Here is a 21,308-nt window from a genome sequence, read left to right on the forward strand (position 1 = left end):
GTGATTTAGTAAAAAAAATGTTAGAATGAGTGTTTTAAGAGTCAAGAAACCAAATCCAGTGGCTCGACAGCTTATGTTCCGGTTAAGAGGTCAGCCTAATGCGGAACCCCCAGGGTTTAGTTCCCAAGCATACTTGGTACTTATTTTATCGACCCACTGAAGGAATGAACAGCTGAATCAATCATGCCCAATCCGGAGATCGAACCCGGACCTGCAGCGTGTAAGGGCTACCACTGAGCCTCTGGGCTTCAGAGCACTTGAATATAATTTACGAAGAAGAGATCAGTGGGCTACGGAGTCTTTAGATGAAAGATCTGAACGCAGATTGGTCAGAAATGCTGCCCATATGCTAAGGTGCACAAACGCACACTGTCTTCAAATCCAGAGAATTCCGCAAGTGTTTCCGAATACATTTACGGATTGATCATGCACTTTACTGGAGAAAAAGGGTTGACCTAAGACTGATTAATTATAAAACTGGAGAAAAATATTATTGTAGCACAAAAAAATTATTGACTACTATATAACTCTAATATTTGTCATACCTCGGATACCATTTATTTCATTCTATAGCAACGTGCCTTTTAAATTCAAACGTAAATAATTTTCCTTTAGATTAGCTTTCCTAATGACTATAAATAAAGCAGAGGGTCAAAATGATTTTGTAAAAACATATTAGCAGTAAAATCATGTTTAACGATTCAATTTGTTGCTTTACTTTGCCACTGTGGTTCAGTTCTTAACATCAATGACATTGCAAAAGCATGTGAAATGTTTCGCTCTTCAGGTCTTCACGATTCAATTTGTTGCTTTACTTTGCCATTGTTGTTCAGTTCTTAACTTCAATGCATTGCAAAACTAAGTGACATGTTTTGGCAGTGAGAGTTGTCCAATAAATTCATTTAGTCTATGTGGAATAACATAATACAGTGAAGCATGGTTTATAGGTTTCTCTTCTGTTCGTTTTTATTAATTATACGTCTTCTAAATTGTCCCTGGAGGATCTAAGATACATTTTCTTTACCAATTATACATTTTTTGATTTGTATGCTTTTTGATAGTCCCTTCAAAAACGTATAAGCGGTGCTTTACTGTATATAAAAAAATATGGTTGGAAAAAAACTTCAGTATTTACAGGTTGCAGTTAGTTAAGCTTGACCACGAAAAGAAGGCGGATGACCTTGAAGGGAAACATCATTTGCATCATTTGTAATGGGTAGAATCTTCCAGAAAGCACCAAATAGTAAGAGGCATGGTCTCGTTAATCCTATCTATTCCAAAATAATAACAAACAACCTATCACAAATGATGTTTTTGCATTGAGGTCATCCACCTTCTTTTCGTGGTAAGCTATAGCAGGGCTGTGAAGTTGGACTGATTTTAGGGTAAAGGAGTCACAGTCGAAGGTTTAAAATTTCAAGAGATGGAGTCGGTAATTTTCTCTCAAAATTTGCAGCTCTGCCAATATTTGCGGAGTCACAGCCGTGGTCGGACTAATTTTGGGTAAAGGAGTTGTAGTCTCTAAAAATCTTGTAGTCAGAGTAGGACATTTTTCCTCCGACACTGCAGCCCTGGTAAGTATTGAACTTTATTTTTTGTAAGCAATATGGTTAAGGGAAAAACCTTTCGACATCAACATTAACTTTGCAAACTATTTTTTAAAAAAAGAAGAAAATCATAATACTTCTCTGCATACACAATCGAAAATTTCTGGGTTTCCAGATACTATGACTCTTGAATGCCTTACATATGACATGTCTATGACTGAAAAGTGGTTTTGTCAAATCTAAAAGAAATTGTATCAAAAGTCTGACCCTGTGCGTTATTCATAGTCATTAGGAAGGCTAATCTAACAGGAAATTGTTCACGTTTAAATTTAAAAGGCACGTTACTATCGGATAAAATAAGTGGTATTCGAGGATAAGTATCAATGTTATTAGCATTCTTTTTTTAAATAAAATAATATTTTCCTCCAGTTTCATTACTATCACTGTTATTTCAACTCTTTTCTCCAGTAAAGTGCATGATTATACCGGAAATATGTTTGAAAACACTTACAGAACTCACTCGATTTGCAATTTGCGGTTCACTGCGTGCATTTGCGCACCTAATCCTATCGGCAGCATTGCTTACCGATCAGCGTTTAAATATTTCATCTAAAGACTCCCAAGCACACTGCTCTTTTCTTTGTAAATTATATTCAAATGATCGAAAACACTCATTCAAAAATCAAAATTCTAACGCTAGACATCTAACGCTAGAAGCGAGTCTGCAGCACTTGTAAACCATGGAGCTTGTAAACAACGATCGTAAACACGTAAACAAATCGGATCGTTGCCAACGGAGAGAAAGAAATAAAGGCTCGTTTTGCGCCACGCATAAGTGTTTTATATATATAGATTATGCTGTAAAAGTTTTAGCTTCTTACTCAAATTTAAGAGGGTGCTCAATGACCCCTTAATTGAACATTAGCGGTAGCATAAAAAATGCCACAAATTTAGGAACATTTAATTTCCCCAACTTTTTTTTTGTAAATAATTATTTTATTGCAATGTATACGCATATTACTCGTGTATATTATAATATGTGGCATTGTTTTTTCAGTTCAGTGTATTTTTAACCTCCCCCTCCCCATACTTATGAAGCTTGGGGGAGGGAGTTGAGCACCCTCTTTCAGTCGAAATAGGAAGCAAAAATTCTTACAGTATACTACTTTCCACAGGTCTAAAAATATTGAGGGGTGTCCTGTTATCTAGGAGAAACTTTTTTTTTTACATGTATTTTTGAACCACCCTAATGCTGGTGAATAAACAATACAATTAACTGTGACATATCATTCATTTCATATTTAAGAAGAAAATATTTCAAATGTTTACTATACGCTGTTTGTTAAGACTACAAAATCAAACCAGTAAACATAGCTTCGTGAATGTTTTACCCATATAAAAATGTTTGAGAATAAATCAGTTAAAAAGTAGTATTACGTAAAACTTTGGTTTTCTTCATTACAGCTCTTAAAGCTATGCTTCTGGGAAGTTATTTTTATTAAAATATTTTGTAAAATGTCACCAGGGGTCTGTCCAGGATTTTTCACAGGGTCCGTTTTTTGTGAAAAATCAAATAATTTTGTGAAAAATGAATTAATTTTGTGAAAAATCAAAAAATTTCGCAAAAAAAAAATTTTTTTTGTTCAAACGAAATTTTGGAATTTAGAGATGGCACAAACTGCATCAATTAAACTTAAAGTTGAGTGTTTTCCTCTTCTACGTCGAGAAAATCATTCTGGATTTTTTTTCTGATATTTGGCGGGGGGGGGGGGGCATTGCTCTTTCAAGTATCAATATTTATCTACCATTCTGCATTATGTTAAATTATACTAGATATATTTCTGTACAGTACTTAAAATAATTGTATAACAAAAATATAAATAAATAAAATAAAATTCAGAATAGGGTTCAGCATTCAACTTTTTGACCCAAGACACTCTTAAAAAGCACAGAATTTCGTTTAAAACTTATAAATTCCGTGATTTTAACAAAAATAAAAAGATATTTCAATTGTTTACCTCTTAACAAAGCGTAATAATCATTAAAAATTCGAAAAATCGGATTCCCATAGCGGATGCAAAGAGATCGTAAATCTCAAAGTGAAGGCATCAAAAGTATAAAAACGGCTTGTAAAAGAAATATTTTTGATAAAATTATTTTAAAATTGCATTTTAGAGTCCTATGATAAACATATCATTAATATCTGTGGACACAGTTGACCCAAAAAATAAAATAAAATCAACCATCTATTTAGCATTTTAATTTTTGACTCATAACAGAAAATGGAATTTTGCTTTTAAAATTTGAAATGAGAGTTCTAACAGAAATAAAGAGACTTTTCATTTATTTGAATCCTAATAAAGCGAAGTTAGCTTGAAAAAAGAACAAAATATGATTCTCATATCGGATGTTAAAAGATTGCATTTTTCAAAATGTAGACATCTAAAGAAAAAAAAAACTGTAATTAAAAGAGTTTATTTAAAGTTAATCATCTTTTACAGCATCGAAAAATCAAAACCCATATAATTTTCTCCCAAAATAACAATTAAACATCGCGCCGCACCGTAAAAACGCAAATATTGACAAGCTGGCAAAATGATGAGAATATTTTCTAATCAAGTCATTATAAAGGTTTAACGCCAGACGCTAAGTGGTGATAATTTTGAAGTTGGTAACACTATCTGAAGCGATCATATTTTTCCCTCACCCTTACTATCCCTTTGCAGTTATAAGTTCATTTCGCAGATATATATTATTATTGTTTATTAAATCATGAGTGGAGAAAAGTGCTTACCAATGCCTTTTCAGAAAAGTTTACAAAAACACCGCTGCTAATTAGCTGTGATAAAACAAACAACCATTATATTTATTTGGCAGTATCAATTATTTATCGCTTGCAGGAGCATCCCAAGAGTGCCGATTTTTTTTTTTTTTTTTCAAAATTAGCCGATTTTGTATAAGCTGATCCCTCTAATTTGACTTTGAAAAGGTTCCAAAAATTATCGGTTTATACACAGAAATATGCGTTATTTTGCTTTCAGATTTGCTCTTTCAATAAACAATTTGACAGATCCGATCTTGTTTATCAGAATTTTGTGAAGGGTCCGTTTTGTTTAATCGGGATTTTGTGAAAGGTCCGTTTTGTTTGATCGGGATTTTGTGAAAGGTCCGTTTTGGTTGATCGGATTTTTGTGAAGGGTCCGTTAACGGACCCAAATATCCTCTGGCCAGACCCCTGGTCACCGTTGCAACAATTGGGCAACTTAAACTTATGTGTATTAAACATTTCACTTTTTGAAAACTATTATTAAAGACAAGTGAATAATCGATTGAAACCTTTGAACAAAACACAATTGCAAAAGAAATTGAACTATGTATGAAATGCAGAAATTTGTAAAAAAATTGCATATGTGTTTCGGGGGTTACAAAGAACTCCTTTCTCAATACAAAGAAAGCACTTATAGTACAGTAAAATTAGGCCAAAAAATGGCCAAACCCAAACATCCAAAAAAAAAAGTTGAAACCTGTTGCAAATTACTTCTTACCCTTCCAGCAAGAAGGGGTAAAAAGTCCCAGCACTTTGCGCGTCGGGTTTGGGGTGGAAGGGGGGGGGGACGAAATAATCAATAATCATCTATTTAAATAAAAATAATTTCTATTACTTAAAAAAATTCTCAAACCTCGCAGAAACTACTCTATAATAGTAAAATAATAAACTCTCACAGAAAAAAAATTCTAATTAACAGGGATGCACAGGCGGGGGGGGGGGGGGGGGGTTCATGGAGCAGCTTTGCGTCATTGGAATTTTTAAGGCAGTTTTTTCAAGGGGTATTTCTTTCTTTTTTGAGGGCTTTTATTCTGGATGGATACTCCGTCACACTTAAGGGGTGCGCCATTGCTTTTTTTTGGGGGGGGGGGGGAAACCTGAATTTACATTCTAAAATCAACTATTGCAGTGAAGCTCACAAAAACATTTCCCTGATTTACACTTTTCCGAAGTACAAAATGCCGCACAATGATATGGTAATGTCAGAATGATAATTCTAAAAGATCTAAGCAAGCTCAGTAACCAAATTATTTGTGACTAAAGTTATTAAACTGTTTAGAGCGCTGGAAAACAAAATTCCTGTGCAGCATAAAAAAAGTCCAAATTGACCAAAGTTTCCCTACTTCTTCTTGATTAACAAACTTCAACTATTCTACAATCTTTTGCCATCACCGTAAGGGGGGACAAACCGAAATTGCAAATAGTGAGACGGGCAATGCTGCAATTCTGCACTCTCTAAGTCGGTGGGGGTTCTCCTTTGCAAACACCAAGCTATCTCTCTTTTACGCAGCTGGTTATGTGAATTATGCTAAATATGCGGACATATACTTGCAAGACTTTCTCAAACTTTTGAGTACATAATGTGATAAAAAAAATTTGATCACATCAAACATCAGCTAAAACATCAGCTATCCAACGATCTAACGCATTGACAAATTCAGGTGGTCTAGAACCTGTAATGATCCTAGTCTTGATGAGAGCAATGAGCAATACAACAATAGAATGGTAAATATTTATACCTTTTTGTCTCCCAGTTTGGAAATCAAAATCCGTTTCTAAAGCCCTCAGAAGTTTCTTCCCTCTTAAGTTGGTAGTGGTATTGCTCGCTGATGATAAGGTGAGTTGCGATGAGACCTTTAACGTTCGGGTAGTAACATCAAAGGATATTGAAGGCAAACAATTTCGTGGCATTTCTTTGTAAAGGAGGTAAACAGTTATGTCTTTAGCTTCTGTTACGAGAGTAGTTACTATCTGTAAAGATGTGTAAGCTCAAACCATCTTTTATACCGAATTGTATAAACAGTAAAGATGGAACAACAAATTGTTAAAAACTTCTGGTACGAGTTATGCGCTGATCCTCCATCAATATTCGATGAATCTGGTTTCAGAAGGAAAGAAATCTTGTATCGTTAAAGTGCTATTATCTGAAGCAAAAGGTTCATCCACAATTACAGAACAAACAGCTGGTGTCATAAATGAGGCAGTGAGAAGCAAAGGGATGTAAGTGGACATTTTCAAGTTCTGAATAAAATGCGTTTAAAGATAAGATCCTAGGTAGGCTTTCATTGATTTTCTTTTCTAAATCATGCTGTATAGAAGCAACTACCAGGTCTACTAGTACCATCTCTTGCCTCAAGATAGAGGAGAGGTTCACCAACCATTTGTACTGGTTATCTCCAAATCTATCTTTTGCCACTTGCATCACTTTGCTTCTCACTGCCTCATATGTAATAGATGGAAGATACCTGCTTGATCATATTTTTGGTAATGATCTGTAAGCTTCAAGGAAATATGCCAGCAATGCAGTGTATAGGTAATTTGTAAGTATGGGAAAGCTAGTGTCATTTTTGATGGGTGCAAAGAAAGCACCACAGAAATATAATCTGCGTCCTATTACAACAGTCAAGCCTTCCGTTCAAGAAGACTTTCTTCGCCTCATAACTTATACTTGTTCTGAGGGGTTTATTGGCAAAATGAATGTTTGAAAAGTCTGAAAGTGGACTGAAGTGCTCAATTATATGCACAAACTGTGTTAGACATAGCTGCAACAATAACGATTTCGCTATGGATCTAGATTCCAAAAAACATCTTGATAACCAAGACTTTTTGTTACAAGCTTAGGAGAAATCATTTGAAAGCAAAAAACAGTTCAGCGTAATTTTTCTGGCCATCAATTTAATCAAATGTGCACCATTAGAGGGGGTGGGGGAAAGGATAATATTTTAGTATATAATTTCATTTTGAGAGGTGAGCTACTGTTCGTATGGGGTGGACAGCCCTGATTTAATGCATTTTTGATTTGCATGAAATAATACTTCTACTTGAAATAAAAGGGGGGGGGGGGATTTATTTTATTTGGCGGAGGGGGGGTGCTGTTGCTTTGAGAGGAGGTGCACCATCGATCTTGGAAGATGGACACACTGGATTTCTAACTTTAACTTAGCATAAAATAATGTTTCCATATGAAATGTATGGAGGGGGATTCGGGGGTACTGCTTCATTTTACGGGGACGGGGGGCTCTGTAGCATTGGTGGGTTATGTCATCCCTCTTGGGGGTCAAACACCTTTAATGTCATGCTTTTAAATTTAGTAAAACATAATATTCTCACCTTAAACTTACTCTAAAAATTCTGGAAAAATACCCAAAACAGCAATTTTTAGATGCCCCCCCATTCTAAAACCTGACGCACAATGGGGTGGGACTTTTTACCTGTTCTTATTGGGAGGGTAATAAACAATTTGCACCAGGTTTAGCTTTTTTTTTTTTTTTGGATGTTTGGGTCCGACCCCTATTTTTACTGTACTATTATGTATAAAAAACCGAATCTCTTTTCATCCATAATTTCATTTTTTTGCATTGAAAAGGGGGTGCTGTGCGAAAATTCCAATTCTTCAAAGGGTGACACGACTTGGAAAAGTTTGGTAATCCTTACTTTATTCTATTTGGGAAATGTAAAATTTTTATTCTTTCTAAATGTATGTTTACCTTCATATATTCTGTGTCAGGGCTCTCCAACCTACAGCCGGCCCTCGAAATCCGACCTGCAAGCAGATTTTCCCCGGCTCCTGGGAAACTTACAAACTGAAAATATATATTTTTTTGACTGACAGTATACTTCTTTTTAAACATTTTAGAAGATAACAAAGCCAAGAAAATCTCAAAACCACTATTAAGCATGATCCTAGCTATAGGCCTGAAAGGTTAAACTGCCTCCCCCTAGAGGAGAGGCCTCCCTAAAATCCCTGAAGATAGTTTCAAATTGCATTTTTGGGACTTCTATTTCAAAAAATTTATGGGGGTCAGTCGATTACCTGTTCTTTTCCCTTCATTTGATGAAAAATAACTAAACTATCTGAACTGAAATAATGTTGTACTGTTGATCCACCTTGCCTCCAAAAATTTACAATATGGCCCTTGAGCAAAAAAGGTTGGAGATCCCTGTTCTATGTTATTGAAATACTACATGTTAAGGGGAGTTTCCCCCACTGAAAAAAAGTTCTCTTTTAGGAGATGAAAAAACATTGATTTCTTTAACATTTCCTAAAATGTCGGCTGTATTCACGGGATCTGGAGACTTGTTTTCTGCTTTACTCTTAGCATGGATGTCTAAAACTAACAGAAATTTAAAGGTAAAACATTATTTATTATATAACTATAAATCAAAAATGTAATATTTATTTTATGTTATTTGTTTTGACTAACAGATTATGAAATATTTTGCTTAGAGGATGAAACCAAATTTCACCATTTTAAACACTGTAAAATTTTGTTTTCATCTTATATAATTAAAAACTGAGCGTATGTACCTATGTATGCTACTACGTATGCAACTATGTATGTATGTCCAAGTAACTTCTCCCGAACAACAGTGAACTGACCATCGAACCAGGTTTAGATGGATTCGTGATCTTCCCGTCTTCATGTTTGGCTAGTTAACATATTCCTCCGATAATAATTAGCGGAAATATCAATTAAAAACTATTTAACTATGATACTTAGATTTCGACATAAAATCCCTAGTTTTCGAAGGCTTTCCTTCATTCAAATTATTTTTCAGTGCTTCATCTCAACTTTCCGTAACAATGATTTTATTAAAGTTTGTAGCGTAAAGAAAATCATTAAATGAAAGATCTGTTGCCATTTTTTTTTCTTGTATATGAACCAATAAAACTTTGGTTTTTGTTTTGAGGCTTTTCCTACAACCGGGGGAATTTAAAATGTTTCCTTTTTGGATATTTTTTTGTAATTTGCCACAAAATTTCACTGATTTTTTTTTTTTTTTTTTTTTTCTGTTTAAGGCTGATTGTTGAACACGTGTCACTTGATATAACTTTTATTTGCTAGGCAGACCATTCAAAGCCAGGCGACGCAGCTAGTAATTTATTTAAACTTTGATGATTAATGCTTAAGATTTTTAGAATGAGTTGAATTTAGAAAAAATGAACTTCTAATAATGCTCCTCCTCTTTATGTTATGTGATTATTTATAGTTTAAATGTTTAAGTCGCAACACTATCTGCACTTTAGTGAAAAAGTTAGTTAAAAAGTTTAGTTAGAAAAAGTGAAAATGATAAGCTTTGCATTCTTTATTGCAATTTTGCTTTCACTTATCTGGTCTTCAATTTTCCTCTGTGTATTGTACCTTTGAACCTCTCCTTTTATGCTTTGATAAAGAGACTCATTTGTGTAGCCTCAAAATGGTTTTTACCAAGTTTCTAACTTATTTTATCATTCATTAGTACTTGTATTTTAGCTGTCTCATTTTATTTCTTATATTTTACTACAAAGTTTTAAATGATTGTTTTTCTTCCCAGATTTCGTGCGAAAAAGCCTTAAATACGATGCAAAGTGTCTTAAAAAGAACAATTGATTCAAAATCAGGTAAGCATATTTGTAATAATTATGCAATAAGATGTCTTACAATTTGTTTCTGTAAAATAAGCATGTTAAAGATGTTTTTGAAAAAGATACATTTTTTTAATGTCATTCAGAATTTTCCTTTTTCTCATGAAAGTGTTACTAGACTAGAAATATGAAACTAAAATTGTGGAACTAATTGAAGTATAAAATTTATTTTGATGAATCAAAATCTGAAGAGAAACTTCAGAAAAATTCCAGAAAAAATATCAACTGAGAGGTTATATATATACATTTTTTTTTTTTTAAACTCAAATTAAGTGAAAACTTTGTATATTGTAAGGGGCCATTCATTAATTTACATAAGGAGGAGGAGAGGGGGTTGAAAAAATCTCTACAACCCTTCCTATTTTGTGGGAGGTGTGTCAAACCTATTCTTATGTAATATTTTCCAAGTCAATATTTTATATTTAAAATTTGCTCAGTCAAGTGGTTTTGCAGGCATCATGCATCATTTGCGTCAGGAAGGTGAAAAACGTATTAAGATGAGTTGTTTTTTACTTGTTTTCCAAAGAATAAATAGTGAAAACTATAATAAAAGAATTGCACTATTCATGGCATGTTTTATTTTTAATTAGTATTGAATCATATAAAAAAAAATATTGAAAAAACATTTAGTCTAGATTCGAACTTTTTAGTAAATATTTCCTTACACAAAAAGATTTTTAAAAATAAGTTAGTGAATTTAATCATGATTCCAGTGATGTAAGATTTGTATACATTAGACAAAAAAACTGTATTGAGATGTTTGTTTATGTTACGCAAGGCGTATTTAACTAGGCCATGCATAACAGTATTTATAGTACTTATATCACGCAGTCATGGGTGCAAGACCTTCCGTCTCAGGACGGATTTCCGTCTTGGACAAAATTTCCGAGACGGAGGTCGGGACAGAAATAATTTCGCTGACTTTCTTTAAGTTTTTACTTAAAAAAGAAAATTTGAGTGTTTGAAAAATATGCTTTAATATATTACTGGACCGTTCATAACCACGAATTTACATCGACATTCTCTCGGTTTTCCGCCATGGGCTTGTTTTGTTTGCAACGTGCTTTTGGAGGAGTGACTTTTCGACTCGCGCCGTTTGTCTTTTTTTAGGTATAGCTGTGTTATTTCAAACTCACAGCATTGCAAACCGAGGAGTTGCTCGCTATTCTTCCTGATTTTTCGAAATAATCGGCTCAAATTGAAAACTTAGCCTTTTCTTATGCTATTTTCGATCATCTTTTCGTTTTTTTTTTTCATTTGCGCGTGTTTTTTTTTTTTGCAAACTTTACACACATTTATGAAAGCTATGTACGCTCTTAAAATGCTTTAAGAGTTGAATCTGAACCACCGAATGAGAGTGATTGCTGACTAGATGAAATGTTTTCGCCACAGCAAAGAGCATCCGCATACCAGGTAAAACGGAAACTCAGGGATTTTTTATTCTTTAATGAAATTGGGAATTTTAGAAATAATCGAGGAAAAATTTCAAGCTGGTTGGAAACACCGATGGGTAACCGTTCCTGCATTTTTGACAAAGACTTGAGGAATCACTAAATTCCAATATCATTAAATCTAATACTCGCTAGAATAGAAATATGGGGAGGGGGAGAGAAAGGAAAGGAGAAAAATAAAGGCAGCACGAGTTTGAAAAAAACGCTGCTCTTGCAAAGAGGGTAATTCCGCAAATTGACTCACGATACTGAGATCTTAAAACGTTTATATTTTGGACAATCTGAGGGGGGGGGGGCTACTCAAGGACTCCAGCATAAAATATCGAAAATGAATTGAAAACCATTTTTGAAGCTCGGAGTGGTTCGATATTTCTCCTCTGCAAAACTCTTAAAAATTTAAAAGTCAAAAAGTTTTAGGCTCTCTTTAATGATGTAAAAGTGGGGAGCGGGAAGTTTAAAAAAAAAATCAAACTGGAGTCTTAAAAACACTAATTTAGGCAATCTTTGGTGAATGTATGATATAAGGTTTTGGTTTTCTAACAAAAATGTTTTGTAGCTGATGTATTAAAACTATTTGAGGCTGTACTTAAATGATGTCATGATGCGCGCGATTAATTCTGCAAAGTTATACGAATACCAAAAAGATAACGATTTTAGGCCGTGGAAGTGGAAGCATCGCAGCCGCGCATAACCTCAGACCAACGACTGCCTTGAATGCCAAAGAACAAAAATTTTAAAGAGACTTACCCGGGGGTGGTGTGTTTGTTGACGATAGTAAACACAAAATTAATTACCATACATTCTTTATTCTATGTTACTTCTAAGCAGACATGAAGACAGGCACTAGGCATGGTGATCACCAGAACATTTCACACATAGTAAAAAAAACAAATGCGAGGAATCCAGACTTAAGAGTTCAAAAAAGAAAAGGCGGAGCTGGCAGGGGTTGCAAAGTTCGTTAACGGTCAAAAAAAAAAAAAAAACGTAGAGTTCTCGCGGAGGGTGGTGAAATATTTAATTGTAATGTACGGAGGACGGACAGTTCGCTATGAAGATGGTGGGGTGTTATTTAGGGATGGCATATGGCTAAAATGCCCGTTGCAGGCCGATGTACGTTGAGACAAAAATGGTGCAGGCTGTAATCTCCATGGTGACAATGTTGAGCTCGTCACACGCTTAAAAAGGAATCAGGGTACTTTCAAGGTGATTGCGGATCCATGCCGTCACCTCATGCTATGTAGAACATCGAAAGGGTAGTTACTTAAGGGAACGATTCAGGTGCACTCTGCGTGCCGCCATCGGACGCCATCATTCAAACAGGTGATGGATCTTCTATGCTCTCATCTTCGGCTGCGACGAAGTAACGGTCTTGATTATTATATTTTAAACATATATAAAAAAAATAAGACTTTCACCTCATGTTGAGGTCTTAACAATTTCGCGGCAAGCAACGGCCGTCCCCTGACGCCGTGGACCGATGCTTCATTATCGCCATCGTTGAACAAAAACCCGGAGCCGCAGAAATTGCGACCGAGCGGACAGAGAGCAGCAAGTAGAGTGAAGTGGGGTGGAAAAACGAATCGGCAAATGAGCGATCAGATCCGGGTACGCGGCGATGCGCGGGAACCAATGAGTGCGTTTGGCGCCCAAACAACGAAGGGAAGGGGACGCTACGCCATTTTAATGGCCGACAAGAAGATGCGAAAAATCGGATCGACGCTTGAAAAATTGACAAAAAGCTAAACGATGGGAAAAGTGAATAAGTCACATATTTGATATCGTAAAGTGTGCGAAATTTAACGGGGGAACGCGGGGAAAACGTGGAATGCGCAAGAAAATAAAAAAACAACAAAATGGGGGAAGAAAACGATTAAAATGACCGTAAACATGGGAAAAATGTAAATGGGTGAAAAATGTGATATGCATTATCACATACACTGGCAAAGCAAAAGAAAAAAAAAGAGAAAAAAAAGAAAATTTTAAGTCCAGCTCCAATTTACCAAAACTTTACACAACAAATTCATACATCATATATATTCAAATGCATAAAGAGTTGTAACATCCAAAAAAAACATGAGATACAGTTTTATACTATCGTCAAGGTAGAAAATGGGTAAGTCAAAGAAAATGAACTGTTTGCATTTTCTTTTTGCATGTCATGATTGCACCCTGCTCACAAAACAATTTGCCACACACGACCAACCAAAAGGACAAAAAAAATACACACAGTTGTAATTACGTGAACAACACATAGCATACCAAGAGTTAAAAATATAAACATTCAAAAAAAAGTTCACAGCTACCCAACACATGTAGAAGGTATGAATACAAAAAATGCAATAACCCTCAAATATGACCATTCTCGATATGCATTAAATTATACAGAAACATATTAATGCACACAAAACATTAGAATCATTATCTTGACTATCTACGTCAAGTGTTACACATTAGGGTAACATGAGTAAAAAAATTCAAGTAGAAATTTTTTTTTTTTTGTAAACAGTTCATATTATTAAAGAGTTCGACAGCGTAGTGCACCAAATTACCAGGAGCACACTCAGTACTAAATTTGTATTTGAAAAAAAAATTTGAATGTTGAAGACACACAAAGATTGAGACGGACAAATTCATAAGCATGAAGAGTAAGACATAATAAGGAAAACCGGTTGTAGATATTAGGACATAATCGAGAGATTGACATTTTATGGAGGAAAAATTGTTACGCACATGTTGACATACATATGTTGGTACCAACAGCAAAAATATGACAGCGTCCTGTCATACGTAAAAATTAAAAAAAACACACATAAAAATACATTTCCAAAAAATAGAAAAAATGAGATCGACTTGCCGTGTATTAACAATAAATTCTCATCACTGTGCGCTCAATGAAAACAAACATAGGGGAGAAAAAAAATTACGTTCATAAAAGACATAGAGAGAGTCACAAGCAAAATGATACGGATTCCGGAATTACAATCACGACCAGCACGACTGCCCGTACATAAGAGCAAGTGGCACGCCCTATGACTAAATTACTTACGACTACGGAGAAAGTAACGGGTTTGTTGACTGGCATGCTGAGGTTGGTGGGGCACATTGTTATCTGTGTTAACAGACATTAAATTGCTTTTGCGAGGTGGGGCTAAACGTAAACGATTGACATGAATCACAAAAGGTTGCGCAGAGTCATCGCCTAAGAGTTTAATTTTACAATTTACATCCCCTACTTTGCTTACTACAGTATAAGGACCATCAAATCTAGGTTTAAAAGTGTCAGCCGACTTCATGTATACAATATCATTTTGTTTAAAATTTCGACTGTGAGAAGCAGGCAATTGTCTATTGTTTTGATTGATCTGTTTGAGTTGTAAAGAAGAGTATGCCTCCTCATAGATTAGGCGAAGATCCTGCAGAACATTTTGTATATAATGTGAGGTGTTAAGAAATCGAGGTTGCACGTCATTATCAAAAGTGTCAAAAAACAAGGATAGTTCCCTTCCCAAGTGCAACATGTTAGGAGTGAAACCAGTAGATGAATGAGTTGTCCCATTATATATAGACATGTGAACCATAACAGCAACCTCTAAAGACACATTCTGATCAAGTAAAGACAGTAAACTAGACTTGATTTGACTATTAATTCTCTCAGAAATCGAATTGGACTGGGGATGAGCACGAGAAGAATGCTGAATTGTAACACCTAAGGCCTTGTTCAGAGAGTGAAACACATCACTGTCAAACTGACGGCCTAAATCAGACAGAAGATACGACATTCTACCATATAGAGAAATGTAATTCAACATGTGCTTAACTATTGTGTTAGCAGTAATATCTTTACAAGGATAAAGGACAACGTGACGAGAAAAATGATCAGTAACCGTCAAAATATATCCATATTGGCGAATTGGACCTACCAGGTCGATTGAACAGAACTCACCAGGTCTCCTCGGAATCCAAATATTTTGCAATGGGGCGGGTTTAATGGAATAGGGCTTCAGTCGAATACAAAAATCACATGATAAAACAAAATTCGACACATCCCGATACGTTCTTAACCAAAAATATTTACTAACAACTACCTCATATGTTTTCTTTATTCCGGTGTGAGAAATGTGACAAATCTGCAAAACTTTAGCTTTCAATGTGTCGGGAACAACAATAGTAGGTAAACAAGTGTTGTTGCGAACATGCATTAATAGGTTTGTAGTTGGACAAATGAAAAAATCCTTAAGCTTGTGAGCATGATGCAGATTAGGCTTTTGCAAAAAGGAAACAGCTTCTTTAATGTACGGATCATTAAGTTGCTCACGTAAAAAGGTTTTAATAGATATTTCATTATGTGCATCTGTTTGGGCACACACAAATGAATGAGAGCTTAAATAATGACCTGACTGAGGTTCACATAGGGAAGTAGGGTGCGGTCTTAAATAATTAACTACATTAGTGGATTCAACACAAGGAGTATTAGAGGGTATATCACACAGCATATTTTCCGGGGTGGAAATATCGGTAAAGGGAAGGATCAACTCCTTATCCGCATTGGGTTGAAGAGCTGATTCGTGTAAATTGGGGTCAGGGCTCCGAGAACAGAAATCCGCTAAAATATTCTGAGGGCCAGGGATATATGAAAAAGTATAGGAATATTGACCAATTTCTAACAACCAACGAGTAACAACATCAGCTGGCGAGGTTACATTGCTGTAACGCTCTAAGGGCTTACTGTCAGACATGAGAATAAATCTTCTATTAAAGAGGTACGTCTTGAATGCTGTCATTCCTTTATATATAGCATACAACTCGAGTTTAATTGGAGGATAATTACGTTCAGACTTTGACAAAGCTTTACTAAAATAAGACACAGGTTTCAGAATACCATCTCTCTTTTGCATCAATACAGCAGCAATTCCCTGAAGTGAAGCATCTGTATTTAAATAGAAAACATCATTCCAATTTGGAAGAGTGACAAAAGGCTGCTTAAAAAAGGTAGACTGGAGATCATCAAAAGCTTTTTGGTGAACATCATTCCATTCAAAAGGTTTATTTTTTGCGGTTAATTGTGTCAAAGCATGGGTGCGTTCAGCATACTTGTGAATTAAATGCCTATAAAATCCACATAACCCCAAGAATTTCTTGACCTGTCGCACAGTGCGAGGTGGGGCAAACTTGGTAATTTTGGCAATATTAGAAGTAATAGGTTGAATACAGTTGTGTGATATGTGAAACCCCAAATAATCAATTTCGGTCTGGAAAAAAACACATTTAGATGGCGATAAAGTTAGATTATGTTTGGAAAGAACAGAAAAGACAGCCTCGAGCTTAGATACCATCTGGTCAAAGTTTTCGGCACAAACCAAAAAGTCGTCTTGAAATGCATGAATTCCGTGAATTCCTAGCAATTTTAATTCATCTATTAACTGATCCACGGCAGATTGGAAAATGTTGCTACTTACCTTAAGGCCAAAGGGCAAACGGTTATGAGCAAAAGAGCCAAATTCGGTCGAGAAAGTCACAATATCTTGGAGATGATTGGGAAGGAGAATTTGCCAATAGGCCGAATGCAGATCTAAAACGGTATAGTACTTATAGGATGAGACGGCATTGATTAACGTAGAAATTTTGGGAAGTGGGTATGTGGAACTTTCGATGACGGAATTTAATAATCTTAAATCTAATGCCATACGGTACTTAGGTGGTTCATTAGGCCCAGATTTCTTACGTACCATTATCATCGGACTCGCATAGTGGCTCACATTTCTAGAAATAATCCCAGCCTCAATTAATTCATCTAATTCTTCCTGAACCTGTCCTTTTAACGCCTGAGGAATTTCAAAAGGTAAGGCCTTAATTGGATTATTGTTACGCAAAATGACTGAAGGAGTGACAATGTCAGAACACCCTAAGGCTTTGACAGATTTACTAAACACAGAAAAATTTTTCATCAAAATGTTTAATAAAATATCTTGTTGTGAAGTATTTAAGTGATCTAATTTAAAATCTGAAGGACTAAGTTCCTCTTTCCTGATTTTTAATACTTCGTCTGATGCAATAATTTGGTGACAAAATTGGGATTGATTGCTTGAGCATGTAGTTTCATTCAAAGAATCATTTAAAATCTCAAACTGTTCAGTGACATGACCCGTTACCATACCTTTATTTAAATGAAGAGGATTATTACCAATATTTCTGATAATAGAGGAGAAATTATGTTTCTCGACTAAGTGCACAGCGGGATGAATTTCACAAGTTATGTCATTAACGGTAGGAATAAAATAAATTTCAGATGATTTGACCGTTATGTCAGATAACGAAAAATTAGCAATGGCAGTTTCCCCCGGTTGGATAATTAATTTGTTTTTAAGAGCAACAGAAAAAGCCTTGTCACTATGCAGAGAATTAATTTTGGCCAAATGTTGTGAGATGTCGGTTTGAAGCATTAAAGGAGCTTTAAAATTATCAAAAGTGGCACTGCCGGTCTTAGTGTCAATTAACACATTGAAACGGGTTAAAAAATCATAACCTAATATCCCATAAAAAGAGGAAGGTGCAAAATCAGCAACAAAAAATGGGTGCTTAAAGAAATTTTTACCAATTTTAAATGAAACCTCAGCGCACGCAGAAAATGATAAATTAGAATTTACAGTCCTGATTGTGACAGTGCGTGAGAGAAATCTGCATTTTGTCAAAGATTTTATCTGTTCGAAAACAGCTTTTGAAAATAAGCTGACCGAAGATCCTGAATCCAAAAGCATTGGGAATATCTCATGACCAATTGAAATATTAAGTATAGGTAAGTCGCTAACCTTGTTATCAGAATGAACATTAAAAATGGATTCGAAATGTTTGCATTGAGACTCATCAGGCTTTGAAAATTTCGACAAAAATTCCCCAATAGTATCTTTACCAATGGAGCTATTTAAAAAGGTATGTAAATCTGGATATGTATTATGTTTCTTACATTGAACAGATTCAGTCTCCTGTACACTAATATTTTGAGGGACCAGAGATGAGAAATCAGTTACCGAGGCCAAGCCGTCCCTCATGGATGACCCCCTCGCCAGTTTAAATTGTCTCCGTTTTGTGTTGGAGTATTGGGTCTTACTTCCGGCGATGAAAATCTGTTTTGCGACAGAAATTGTTGGGGTGGAACAAAATGGTTGGGGAAATTAAAGTTACCTCGTGGCCTAAATGGAATACGAGGTGCAAAAAAATTTTGACTTTGAGGCCTATTTTGACCTTGATTTGAGAAATTGTTAAGGGGTTGACCCCCATTGTAAATCCGACAGTTAATCATTAAGTGGTTTGTTCTACCACAAAATACACAAAAAGTGTTATTAGAATTTTGAGAGACTTTTTGCTGGGGTTTGGGCAAAACAGTTTTCTCATTAACGGAAGAGACGCGAATGTACAAAGGACATTCAACAAGTGGGTGTGGACTTTCCCCACAAAGACGACAATTTGACATTAATTTAGTGACACATGTTGTTAAAGATCGTAAATTTTCGGCCAAGGCATCTATTTGCACTTGAGCACTAGTCATAGCATTTGTCAATTTTGGTTGGCCTGTTACATGTAAACAGTGTAACTTATTAGCCTTGTCGACTAAATCGGTAAACTTTGACGTGTCGACATCAAGTAGTTTGTCCTTGATATTCAATGGTAAAGCCGCCAAAAATTGGTAAGATTTTATTTGGGTGAGGGCAGCACTATCCGTAATAAAAGGATATGCTGAGTGAGCCGCACGTTCAACACGATGTGCTAAACTCTGAATACTCTCATGAGATTCAAATTTGATATTTTGAAATTCTGAAAGGGACACAGAAGAAGGGGTATGCATTTTGAAAAATGCACGCAATTTGTCACAAGCCTGGTTAAAAGTCATAGTCTCCAAGCAACTGGGATTGGTCGCAAAAAAATACAAGGCAGAGCCAGAAAGTTTTGACTTCAAAAACATAAGAGTCGTGGGATCATCCCAACCGTTTAAATTCTGCAAGTCCTTAATTTGTGATATAAAAAATTCAACAGTTTCCGGCTCGCCTGAATATGAGGGAATGGGGAAGTTAAAATTCCTACTCGCCACAGCACCTTGAGGTGACTCATTGGCCATATTCACACCTTGGGGTGGGTCGGTTTGAGTACTACCAGTTGACATGGCAACAAATGTGCCGTCTTTTACTTTAGCACAAAAATCAATGAGCATCTAATATAATTTTCACTTAATTCACACGGTGCAATCATGAGAAACAAAAAAATTTTAAATGCAAACATTGTTGAAAGCACATGCACACATGAGAATAAATGCAACTAATAAAATAAGAATTGACATCAAATTTTTGAACTAAATTAAAAATATAAAATTCATATATCCCCCCATTAACATCATAGAAATACAAAAAGCCATATGAAAAAATCAACAACATAAAGTGCATATGCATTCAACTTCAGAAAAAAAAGGCATTCAAGACCTGGTCAAAAACGGCGCCATTTTGTCATGATGCGCGCGATTAATTCTGCAAAGTTATACGAATACCAAAAAGATAACGATTTTAGGCCGTGGAAGTGGAAGCATCGCAGCCGCGCATAACCTCAGACCAACGACTGCCTTGAATGCCTAAGAACAAAAATTTAAAAGAGACTTACCCGGGGGTGGTGTGTTTGTTGACGATAGTAAACATAAAATTAATTACCATACATTCTTTATTCTATGTTACTTCTAAGCAGACATGAAGACAGGCACTAGGCATGGTGATCACCAGAACATTTCACACATAGTAAAAAAACAAATGCGAGGAATCCAGACTTAAGAGTCCAAAAAAGAAAAGGCGGAGCTGGCAGGGGTTGCAAAGTTCGTTAACGGTCAAAAAAAAAAAAAACGTAGAGTTCTCGCGGAGGGTGGTGAAATATTTAATTGTAATGTACGGAGGACGGACAGTTCGCTATGAAGATGGTGGGGTGTTATTTAGGGATGGCATATGGCTAAAATGCCCGTTGCAGGCCGATGTACATTGAGACGAAAATGGTGCAGGCTGTAATCTCCATGGTGACAATGTTGAGCTCGTCACACGCTTAAAAAGGAATCAGGGTACTTTCAAGGTGATTGCGGATCCATGCCGTCACCTCATGCTAATGTAGAACATCGAAAGGGTAGTTACTTAAGGGAACGATTCAGGTGCACTCTGCGTGCCGCCATCGGACGCCATCATTCAAACAGGTGATGGATCTTCTATGCTCTCATCTTCGGCTGCGACGAAGTAACGGTCTTGATTATTATATTTTAAACATATATAAAAAAAAATAAGACTTTCACCTCATGTTGAGGTTTTAACAATTTCGCGGCGAGCAACGGCCGTCCCCTGACGCCGTGGACCAATGCTTCATCATCGCCATCGTTGAACAAAAACCCGGAGCCGCAGAAATTGCGACCGAGCGGACAGAGAGCAGCAAGTAGAGTGAAGTGGGGTGGAAAAACGAATCGGCAAATGAGCGATCAGATCCGGGTACGCGGCGATGCGCGGGAACCAATGAGTGCGTTTGGCGCCCAAACAACGAAGGGAAGGGGACGCTACGCCATTTTAATGGCCGACAAGAAGATGCGAAAAATCGGATCGACGCTTGAAAAATTGACAAAAAGCTAAACGATGGGAAAAGTGAATAAGTCACATATTTGATATCGTAAAGTGTGCGAAATTTAACGGGGGAACGCGGGGAAAACGTGGAATGCGCAAGAAAATAAAAAAACAACAAAATGGGGGAAGAAAACGATTAAAATGACCGAAAACATGGGAAAAATGTAAATGGGTGAAAAATGTGATATGCATTATCACAAATGACTTAAGTGAAAGGGCATTTGGGAC

The 21,308-nt window shown here is 35.9% G+C and overlaps 1 protein-coding gene across 2 annotated transcripts in view; it reads left to right on the top strand.

The window, feature by feature from the left end:
* LOC129217509 (pyridoxal kinase-like) overlaps positions 1 to 21,308 on the top strand; it is a 55,550-nt gene that overhangs the window by 24,858 nt on the left and 9,384 nt on the right. The window contains exons 8-10 of one of the 2 annotated variants that reach the window (XM_054851821.1): positions 8,604 to 8,725; positions 9,910 to 9,976; positions 14,705 to 14,719. In XM_054851821.1, coding sequence (XP_054707796.1) covers positions 8,604 to 8,725; positions 9,910 to 9,976; positions 14,705 to 14,719 — 204 coding nt within the window. The remainder of the gene's footprint in view (positions 1 to 8,603; positions 8,726 to 9,909; positions 9,977 to 14,704; positions 14,720 to 21,308) is intronic. The other variant, XM_054851820.1, reaches the window with a different exon arrangement.

Source organism: Uloborus diversus, chromosome 2 (genome assembly GCF_026930045.1).
Source record: "Uloborus diversus isolate 005 chromosome 2, Udiv.v.3.1, whole genome shotgun sequence".
Lineage (NCBI taxonomy): Eukaryota > Metazoa > Arthropoda > Arachnida > Araneae > Uloboridae > Uloborus > Uloborus diversus.